The 11,364-nt window shown below is 35.6% G+C and overlaps 1 protein-coding gene across 1 annotated transcript; it reads left to right on the top strand.

The window, feature by feature from the left end:
* The first annotated feature begins 8,277 nt into the window (after positions 1–8,277).
* On the top strand, positions 8,278–10,910 carry LOC132279086 (subtilisin-like protease SBT3). The gene has a single exon (XM_059781017.1). It carries the CDS (start codon positions 8,355–8,357, stop codon positions 10,677–10,679), a length of 2,325 nt encoding a protein of 774 aa, XP_059637000.1. The 5' UTR covers positions 8,278–8,354; the 3' UTR covers positions 10,680–10,910.
* The last annotated feature ends 454 nt before the right edge of the window (positions 10,911–11,364 follow it).

Here is an 11,364-nt window from a genome sequence, read left to right as displayed (position 1 = left end):
TAAATTAACACATAAGCACTTCAACAATTAAAAATGCAATTTAAACAATAAAGTAAATACCATTACTATCCTTTTGAAATTAGGGGTATTACAAATTCCGGTAGCTAGTCCCACACGGTTCCGTTCGGTCCGAAAATTGAAAAAATACAAAAATGACCAACCTTGCATTCCTAAGAGCCCTGAACTCAATGGAATACTCCAAACAACTCACCGACACACTTGGCATACCCACGGTGTCTGGTACGCACAACGTGAAAAGACAAAAATACCCTTGCATTAACAGAATTTCGGAAAAAAGAAAAATGGAAAAAATTGGAAACATCACACTATACTTCAATTATAGGGAATTAATTCACAAAAAATCTAAGAAATTATAAATTAGAACACCCCTACCTCTTAATTGTAGAAAAGCCCCAAAATCCCCAAATTCAGACCCAAAAAATTCGAAATCCCAAGTGCTCTAAACTGAAAATTGCTCCGATCAATACAAAGCCCACGACAAGCTCTACAACTTTGCTGAAGGAAGTGCTATCAAATTTCAATTGGTGTGGAAGAAATCAAGCTTTGAATGGTGAAAAGAAAAAGAAAAAAAAAAAAAAAAAAGGAATTTACAAAGGGAGAGAAGAGAAACTGAAGAGAGAGAGAGAAGGAAAATAGTCTGCAAAATGACCATTGGTCATTATAATGACCAAGTCAAAGTAAGGCCCAGCACAAAAATAAAAATAAGAAATATTACCAATTTACTTTTTTTAAAAAGATTTCGTCCTCGAAATCTACCCTTAAAAAAAAAAAAAAAAAAAATATATTTCTCACGGCCACACGCCTTTCTGAGAAACACCCTACAAAACTACAAGACTAAAAGCTCACTAACTTTATTACCTTTGACACCGAACATCAACAGGCAATCACACACCATAGTTCTGTAATTTGAGAAGATAAACTACTTTTTGACCATACGTTATATGGGAATGGAGAATGCAAGGGACACATATGGTTCTATAATTTGGGTAGAAGATGGTGGTAAGCATACTGTAAGGAGTCATATAGTGGTCTCACCCTCACCTAGTATTTTTTTGTAAGTTCGTGCTTGAATTGTGCAAAGGATGATAGGGTATTGTCATGGCGTGAAGATTAAGTTCTTTTGAATCGTGAAAATAAAGCGCAGGGTTTTCATTCTCAAACTCTGAAGAGATCATACCAGCCGATGACTAAGTGATTGTGTGCGTGCGCGCGCCACTAAAAAGTACTATTTGATAAACTTAACCACAATAGTCAAAATTTTGTGCATTTATTGATTTGTAGAAATCAATTTCTATCAGTTATGTGCATAATAAAAAATAAATTCGACACAAATATAAGCTAGTTCGAGTTTGTATTCTAAAAACAAAATAAACTGTGAGAACGCCCAATTGAAGTTCTACGCATATTTATTTTTTTATTTATTTTTTTCTTTTTTCACTTTGTGACGCTAGTAATTAATTTCCTTGGACTTATCTTCTTTCTTTTTCAGCAATTTCCTTTCAACTTTTCTTCTTTCTTTTTCTTTGCTTCACCTTATAATTTAGGCTCTTTCAATCTAATCTCATTTGGTAGTCTTCTCATGAATTATTTTTATAGTAATCAACAAAAACATTTGCTTTTTCTTTTCAATCTTTTCTTTTTGATACTGCATCACACAACCTTTTTCTTTCTACTTTTTTCTTTTCTTTTTCACACGCGCGCGCACACACATACATACATATATATATATATATATATATATATATATATCCATTTTATAAGTCATATTCTTCATATCTAACAAGATACTTGATTTTCAAGTTCAAGTTCACAACTTTGACAAATGGCATATGTGTGTGAGTAATTTTCAAGAAATTTCTCACTAAAAAGAAATTACAAATAAAAAAAACATTTTACTTCAAATCATTTGATTTCTTGAGTCATATAACAATCAATTTTAAAATTATATTTCCCATTTTGATTTCAGTGATTGTCTTACAACTTTGAATTCGAAATTTAAGGTATGATTTTCTATCAAAAACAAGAATATATAAACAAAATAATAATGTAGATAGGATATCGTAATCCTTAGGTTTTTGAAAAATAATTTTGAGCCCAAATGCATCCTAAGACTATGCTCATATTATTATGTGACCGATATATATATATATATATATATATATATTATAATGTTAATAAATTATAATATGACACATATTACCAAGATAAAACTACATACAAGTACAAAACAACACACGTGCACTTAATAGCCCAATTCTAGCCAATGTTTGAAACTAGAAGTCACTGTGCTCTTTCTTTCCAAGTCTAGTAGCATTGGGACTCTCTGTGATTCCTGGGATGGGGGGACTCGCTGCCACACTCTTAGGTTGTTGGAGCGGAGGCGACAACAGGCAGGATTTTTCATTGTACACCCGACCTGAAACACTACTCTATCCTTTGTATTGATTCTAATCAGGGACACAGCTAAAAATTAAATTCTGGGTACAGTGTAAACAAAAAAAAAAAAAAAAAATCAATAAACATGAACAATAAATATAGATTTTTTAAATCAATATTTCGATTCTAGTTTCAATTCTAATTTTTTTAAAATCATTTGAATCAATTTAGCTCTGATTTAGTCTGTAGCCATACCAAGTGGAACTGTATGCACTCCTATTATCTTTTCCTTAAAGGCATGTTGTTAGCCGTCCCCATATATGTGTGTGTGTGTGAGTATATATATATATATATATGGTCACTTAATATATGGGTCACGTGGGAGTTCATTTGATTTTGAAATGCATTTTAACCTATGTTATGGATATGGCGGGTCTAATATGACTAGTATCCAATTTTTTAAAATAATTTTTTGAATATCGGATATGGTTAGGATATGGGATGACATGTTTAGGATACTTCTAAGATACGCTTTAGGCAAATTTGTAATTTTTAGTCCTACAAAGCGGAGATCAATAAGTAATATTAAAAACTTTATAGGTTACAAAATTAAAGTCCAATTGTAATTAAATAAAAGTGTTTTAAAAGCCCCAAACAGGAAAAAAAATCTATAAGAAACTAAGTGGAAAAGCTAGATTAAGAAGAAAAAAAGGAGAAATAAAAGAAAAAGTAGAGGAATCAAACTCATATCAAATCCAATCAAACTTATAGATAGGTCCTGCATCTAAATTCCAATAAAACCCATAAACGCAGTACCAATTTTGTTATATTTTTGAATTGATTTAGTTTATAAATTAGATATAGTTTGCCTATTATTTTGTTTGTTATATAGAAAGATGAGTATTTCTCTTTAATTTATTTTATTAAAAAATTATAATTAAAAGATGGATATTTTGTTTTTTCTTTTTTTACTTATAATACTTATTTATTTATTTATTTATTTGACATATCCTTATCGTATCTTATTTTTTGAAATTTGTCGCATGGACGTTTACACAGGTCCTATCTCATTGCTTCCTAGGTTTCAACCTCGGGTTACTTTTAAGTACATACCATTCCTATAGCCTATAGGCGTAAGTTATTGCAGTACCGACATGTCATCTAAGAGTTATATAAACCGATTTCTTTTCTTTTTGCTCGTGACCAAGTTGCTTGGTGACCCCAGGCAATTGTAAGGTAATGTTTGGTACGGTAGATTGGAAGGTGAAGGATAATATTAGTTATAAAGGAAAGGGAAGTGAAAGATAACTTCAACCTCCTATTATGTTTGATTGATTAATAAAAAAAAAGAAAAGAAAGTATAATAATCATGTTTGAAAAAAGAAATGAAAGAAAGGAAATTTACTATTATATCATTTTCCATTTTAAAAGATAAATAGATATATAAATATATATATAATAATGCAATAGCAAAATTTCAGCAACCTCTACCAAAAATAAAAATAAGCCACGTATATGGATGATGTGCCACAAGATTTAGGGCAAATCATTTCAGCCTCTCCAATCTCTCCGCCTCCATCTCTATTCTCGTTCTCAACTCTGAACTTGCCCTCTCTCTCTCTCTGTACTACAAGTATAAGAAGTTCAAAACTCATATGTTTCAGTTTATCTATTAAGAATCAAAAGTTCAAAACCAATATCCGCATGTCATTTCAGATTGTTTAAAAAATCAAAACCCATATCTTTTAGTTTCCATCGCCTACTGTTCTAGTTCGGGTTTGCCGTTCGCAAGCTTCAACCGCTATCTCTCAACTCTCTAAGCTTGCCCCCCTCTCTCGCTGCAACTGCTAACGGTATGTATGGGTTTTGTTTTAATTTTTTTTCTAAATCAACTAATCAAGGTTTGTAATTCTACATCCTAAAATCAAGTGTAATCTTGATTTTGTGAAGGGTAAATTTGGAATCAAAACTAATTCATCAACCCTAACCTTCCCTTTCTTTCCATTTCATCCCATTTTTGGAAGGATAAGCAAAACACTGTTCAAGATTTGACATAACCTTCCAAAACCTTCCCTTTCCTTCCACCATTTTTTGTGAAACACAAATTTTTAATCTCCCTCCACCACCTTTCCTTCCCTTTTCTCCCTTTTCCATTGCACCAAACTGACTCTAAAAGTCATATCATCTTTAATGTGTCAATAATTTCTTGTTTGAAACACAAATATAAACCTTTTGTTTGACTGTTCTTCTTATCTGCAAGTCCATTAATATTAAAGAAATCTCTTTCTTCTTGACTTCAATCTGAATAAGGATTGGAGTGACCCATAACCAAATAATGTTATCCATTTCTATTCTTGTTTTATTTCACCAAATAAGTGATACCACTGCATTATTGTTTGCTTAGATGGGTATGATCATCCAATTTTGAATTGACAAGCCAACAAGTTGAAACAATACCTGGCCTGTATTTTTCGGTGACAACTTGCCGATTGAACACACATCAATGCCTACCCACCATATGTGGATAAAAAAAGATAAAGTCAACAAAGACTTGAATAAATGCTGTATATCATAGAGTATATTTTATGCTTACATATACAGATACAAAATACAAACCAAGTCACAGGTCTCATTAGTGTCTGAGCAAAGTCTCAAGTTCTCAACGAAACAATGAAGCTCGTTAATGAGGTTCCTCTTCTTCATTTGATCTTGCTTGCATGGTGTCTTCTCGCTTTCAAGGCTAGATCAGCATCAGTTGGTAGGTCCACCTATATTGTCCACATTAATCTTAGTAGTCCTATATTAGTAGTCCTATATTAATATTAGTAGTCCATCTTTTTCTTTTAGAATATTCTAAATTAGTTATCTATTTAAAAATTCAAACACAATATCTATTCAGATATTTAAACTTAAAAAGGACAATTGAATAATTTTTTAAAAAAATAATTCATTAATCTTATATTCCTTTAATAAATTTAATACTAAAAATTAGATGTTAATATGGGATGGAGTGAGTTATGAGACAAGTAAAAATTAATAGTGTAAATAAAATTTGATACAAAATTTTAGTTGTATAAATAATTCTTGTACAACCGTTCACACGAGTAGATAAACCCACATGATTGCCAAAATACGTAAATGCCAAACGTGCAGTCCATAGCCATCCATATTTGACTTCAATGATAAGCCATCAAGTTGAAACAATATATGGCCCACTATTTTTGGGTGACAGCTTGCCTATTGACTACCAGAACACACTTAAATGCATTCAGTCTCTGGGCGGCGTTTTGAAACTCAGTCTCAATTCTCAAGCTCAACCAAGGACGGCTGAGCAGTAGGGTCGCTTGCCAGGCAATATAAAGGCCCTAAAATTAATATTATTTTAAAACTTTTTATTTTTTTATATTATTAAGGTCTTCAAAATTATTAGGGTAATTTATAGTTACGTCCTTGTAAATATGTCAAATTACGCCTGCATCTCCTCTAATTTGGATAATTTCACTTACCTTCCTTCTATGTGATCGGAGTTCACATCCAGTGACCGGAGTAATAAAATTACTCTTCTATCCTTGTTATTTTAATGCATTTTTTTAATTAAAAAATCTTACTTTTTGAATTTACCTCTAGACCATCAACTGGTAAAGCACTTCATCATCCTCAATCATCGGCTAGGTTTCCATATACAGTTGAAATGCCAATTTTTTTTATCTGGGTCCTTGTCTAAATCGTCCTTCGACGGGTTGACTCAGTTGAAGGTAGTCGAACTCAGTGAGAATTCGTCGCCTAGACAGTCAGCCTTGGTTCTTCTTCCTACCTGCAATCCAACAGGTGAACAAATTAGTGGGGAGAGAGATCTTGAGTAACCTGCCAGGTCGAGTGTGTGAAGGTAGTTAATCGAAGCCGACGACTAGGTTTCCGAGTAGCATCAGCCGCCTATGCCTCCACTGATCAACACCTCTGCCATGTCCCACTTCTATCAGTGCTCCATACGGTGACCCTCGCCGCCGCTGCTTTCTGTGAATCCACTGTAGACGGTGACCCCTATGTATCTCTAACCTCTCATCAATGGTAGACCAGTTTCTATCTTTGCCAACACCATGTGTGGTCCATTATGCCTGAGAAGATGGTGGAGGTGGCTCGCCGAAGGAAACAGAGAAGATATAGATGAACCTCAATCTGACTCAATCAATCTAAACCTTACAACATTAAAATTACTAAATCCAGTCATTAATCAGACCACCCAAACAACCCCCACCACCTCCCATCGCCCATTGCACCACCACCGACACCTCGATCAAAGCACCCACCCAACCCCCACCACTACTGTCTCTATTTTTCTACCACCAAATCATAAGCCTGACAACGCAAAAAACAACATGAATATGTGTAATCAAAATCAATCTCTTCTCCAATCGGATTGAATCTCCATCTTCGTCTCCAACACAGTGAAATTGTTGACCCATTTTTGTCTCCAATCGAAACCGATACGCTCTACATCTCAAATCAAAACCCTAAGGGTGTGTTTGGTAGGGTTGATTTGGAGGGATAGGGAGAGAAAAGAAAAGAGAAGATAGCGTGAGAGTGTGTTTGGGTGAACAAATTGGAGAGAAAAGAGAGGATAGGGAGAGATAGGGAGGGATAGCTATCCCTCCCTATCCCTTATATGCTTTCTCTCCCAATTTGAGAAGATAGGGAGAGAAAGGATAGTGGGAGTAAGTTGTAAATTGCTGATACCAAAAATATCCTTTACAAATCAACATGCTAAAAAGTAATTCCATTTATGTCTCAATTATTGCATAAACCTAAAACTAAATTTTCTTGCATAAACCTAAAACTAAATTTTCTTAATAGTACTACTAGTAATAATGAGTACTGTGGATGCCGATGTGGGAGAACATAATGCACTTTATTTCCTTACCCAACTGCTCATTGCCGTTGTGGAAGCCCCATAAAATATATGGTGAAACTGGAAAATAGTAGCTTTGTTCCTCCAGTTGGAGGGGTTTTTGTGAGACACCTCTCGTTTCATGAAAACTGATGACTTTCAAGTATTGCCCTTGTCCACTATGACTTTCTTAACCTTGCTTAAAGAGCTTGGAGTTGTGGATGGAACCACAATAAAACGGAGGTGTATAAAGATAGGCAACGATGAGGTAATTAACAAATTGTTGGAATATTATTTTTCTTTTTGGTGACTTGCAAACATGTTCTTAGCCACTTTAGGTATATATATATATTATTAACTTCTAAAATTATTATTTCCTTACACAACAGATTTTTTTAAATTTTTACTTATAATATTAAGGCCCCTAAAATTATTATTTTTACATAATAGACTAAAAATTTTTACTTCATTATATTATTAAGGTCCCTAAAATTATTATATTCTTATACTAAGCCAGGGTAATTGCAGAAATTAAATAATTGATGCAAAATTTTAATTCATTTAAAAACTTTTCAATTTACTTACAATTAGAACTCCTAATTTCTATTTTTATATCGCTTTTTGTTTTCTTTATCTAACTAATAATTGTGGCAATTAATAAAAAAATTCATCTTTTTCTATTACTTTTTATCTTTTCAAGTCATCTAAAATATTAAAAATAAATAAATAAAATATGAGTAAAAAGGAAGATGTTATTAACTTCATTCACAATAAAAATTAAATGTGCAAACCTCTACTACAATCAAAAAATTCTATTTAAATACTCTCTCCATTTCATAATAATCCTCGTCCCATTTATTACCGACGCAGGGTGTAAATATTATTAACACAATTAGAGGTTACTTTTATATGTTTTTGTCCACAACCTCTTCTTATGAGCCGCCCCTGATCTCAATTTCAACTATCGTGTATACTTAATGCTTATATATACAATATATACAGATACAAAATAGAAGCCAAGTCACAGGTCCCATTAGTGTCTAACCAAAATTTTCAAGCTCTGGAGGAAACAATGAAACTCATTAATGGAGTTCCTCTTCTTCATTTGATCTTGCTTGCATTGTGTCTTCTGGCTGTTCAGGCAAGATCAGCATCCGTTAAAAGGTCCACCTATATAGTCCACATGGACAAGTCTCACATGCCCAAAATCTTTGCTAGCCACCACCACTGGTACTCCTCCACTGTCGATTCCATAAACTCAGCCGCTCACACAACATCAAACGGTCATCAATCCAAACCAGAGATTGTATACAGTTATGACAACGCATTACACGGTTTTAGTGCACTGTTGTCTCAAGATGAACTAGAGACTGTAAAGAATTCCCCAGGTTTTGTCTCAGCTTATTGTGAAAGAGAAATCACACTTGACACCACCCACAGCACTGAATTCCTCTCCCTCAATCCTGTCACCGGCTTATGGCCAGCTTCAGACTACGGCAAAGACGTTATCATTGGTGTCATCGACAGCGGTGTGTGGCCGGAGAGCAAGAGCTTCAACGACAAAGGAATGACCCCAGTCCCCTCTAGGTGGAAGGGTAAGTGCGAAGAAGGAGAAGAGTTCAATTCCTCATTGTGCAACTTGAAGCTCATTGGAGCTAGATCCTTCAACAAGGGGGTTTTAGCTGCAGATCCCAACATCACAATCCGCATGAATTCTGCAAGGGACACCAGTGGACACGGCACGCACACAGCCTCCACAGCTGCTGGAAACATTGTGGAAGGCGTTTCGTACTTTGGCTATGCACAGGGGACAGCAAAAGGGGTTGCTCCCGGTGCTCGGCTGGCCATCTATAAGGTCAGTTGGGATGAAGGAAGTTATGAGTCTGATTACCTTGCCGCAATGGACCAGGCCATAGCTGATGGTGTTGACGTGATATCGGTTTCAATGAATGTCGGCCGTGGGGTACCTCTGTATGAGGATCCTTTCGCCATAGCTTCCTTTGCTGCCATGGAGAAGGGTGTGCTTGTTTCAGCTTCAGCAGGCAATAGAGGGGATTCACTTGGACAAGTGCGCAATGTGAGCCCATGGATCTTGACCGTCGCGGCAGGTTCAATCGATAGGTGGTTTGCCGGCACTTTAACTCTCGGAAATGGGGTAACAATCACCGGATGGACCCTGTTCCCTGCAAGTGCCTTGGTGTTAGACCGCCCTCTCATTTACAACAAGACTCTGTCTCCATGCAATTCAACTGAATTGCTGTCTGAAGTACCTAGTGATGTCATCCTCATTTGTGATGATATCACTGATGCATCTTCTGATCAAGCTCGGCATGTCTCACAGTCAAATGTGGCTGCAGCTATATTTATCAAAGATGATCCTGCATTCGTCGTCTCTGATAATGTTGAATTTTTTCAATCCAATGCATTCCCCTGTCCCGGGGTTGTGATCAGCTCTAAAGAAGCCATTGCCGTGATCAAATACGCTGAAAGTGCAAATACAGCAACAGCGAGCATCAAGTTCCAACAGACCAAATATGGTACAAAGCGTGCCCCTGTCGTTGCCTCATTCTCTGCAAGAGGTCCTGCCTTGAGCTGTCCCACCATTTTGAAGCCGGACCTAATGGCACCGGGGATATTAATTTTAGCAGCATGGATTCCAACTGCTAGGGCAAGTGCTATTGGCTCAAATATTGCATTGTACAGTGATTACAATATGATCTCCGGGACATCCATGTCGTGTCCTCACGCTTCTGGCATCGCCGCGCTCCTTAAAGGGGCGCACCCGGAATGGAGTCCAGCTGCTATTAAGTCTGCCATGATGACTACAGCCAACCCATTTGATAACACTGGCAATCCCATCCGACACAATAGCTTTAATTCTGATGCTTCACCCCTAGCCATGGGGGCAGGTCATGTTGATCCTAATCGAGCACTTGATCCAGGTTTTATATACGATACTACCCCACAGGACTATGTGAATTTCATATGCTCACTGAACTTCACTGAGAATCAATTCTTGACCATCACAAGATCAAAGGGTTACAATTGCTCAAATCTGTCTTCTGACCTCAATTACCCTTCCTTTATTGTTTTGTACACTGATGAAAAGGATAATTTGGTTCAGAAATTTCAGAGGACTGTCACGAATGTGGGCAAAGCCACGGCCACTTATAGAGCTAAGGTTGAAGCCCCAAAGGGTTCTGTGATCACAATCTCGCCCAAGACGCTGGTTTTTAAGAAGGTGAATGAGAAGAAGAGCTACTCTTTGACTATACATTATAGGGGATTGGAAAGTGCAAGGCACACATATGGTTCTGTAATTTGGGTAGAAGATGGTGGTAAGCATACTGTGAGGAGTCCTATAGTGGTCTCACCCTCACCTAGTATTTTTTGGTAGGTTCGTGTTTAAATTGTGCACCGGATGATAGGGAATTGCCATTGCCACTGTGTTTGTGCCCGGAAGATTAAGTTCTTCTGAATGGTGAAAATAAAGCAATGTGACAGCTTGAACTTTTCCTCTTTCTTTTTCAACAATTTCCTTTGGACTTTTCTTCTTTCTTTTACTTTCCTTCGCTTCATAGCCCAAGCTCTATCAATCTAATCTCATTAAATAGCCTTCTTTACGAAATATTTTTTTTTCTAGGAATCTAATCTCATCATATAGCGTTCACGTCACACAACCTTTTCTTTCTGGTTTTTTTTTCTCTTTTTCACTCACACACACACACACACACACATATATATATCATTTTTATGAGTCACAGTCTTCATATCTAACAAAATACTTAATTTTTAACTTCAAGTTCACAACTTTGACAAATGACCATATATGTGAGAGTTTGTGTGTAATTTTCAAGAGATTTCTCACTAAAAAGAAATAAATAAAAAAATAACCATTTACTTCAAATCATTAGATTTCTTGAGTCATATAAGAATTAATTTCAATTATATTTCTAATTTTGATTTCAATGATTGACTCACAACTATGAGTTCAAAATCATGTTTAAGGCTTGATTTCCTATCAAAAACAAAAATAAAGAAACAAAATAATAATGTACATGGAATATCATAGTCCTTAAGGT

The sequence above is a fragment of the Cornus florida genome, unplaced genomic scaffold (genome assembly GCF_030987335.1).
Source record: "Cornus florida cultivar Cherokee Brave unplaced genomic scaffold, ASM3098733v1 CherokeeBrave_3.0.0_Hap2_Chr10, whole genome shotgun sequence".
In the NCBI taxonomy this organism is placed as follows: Eukaryota; Viridiplantae; Streptophyta; class Magnoliopsida; order Cornales; family Cornaceae; genus Cornus; species Cornus florida.
This window is presented reverse-complemented; position numbering and strand designations above follow the sequence as displayed.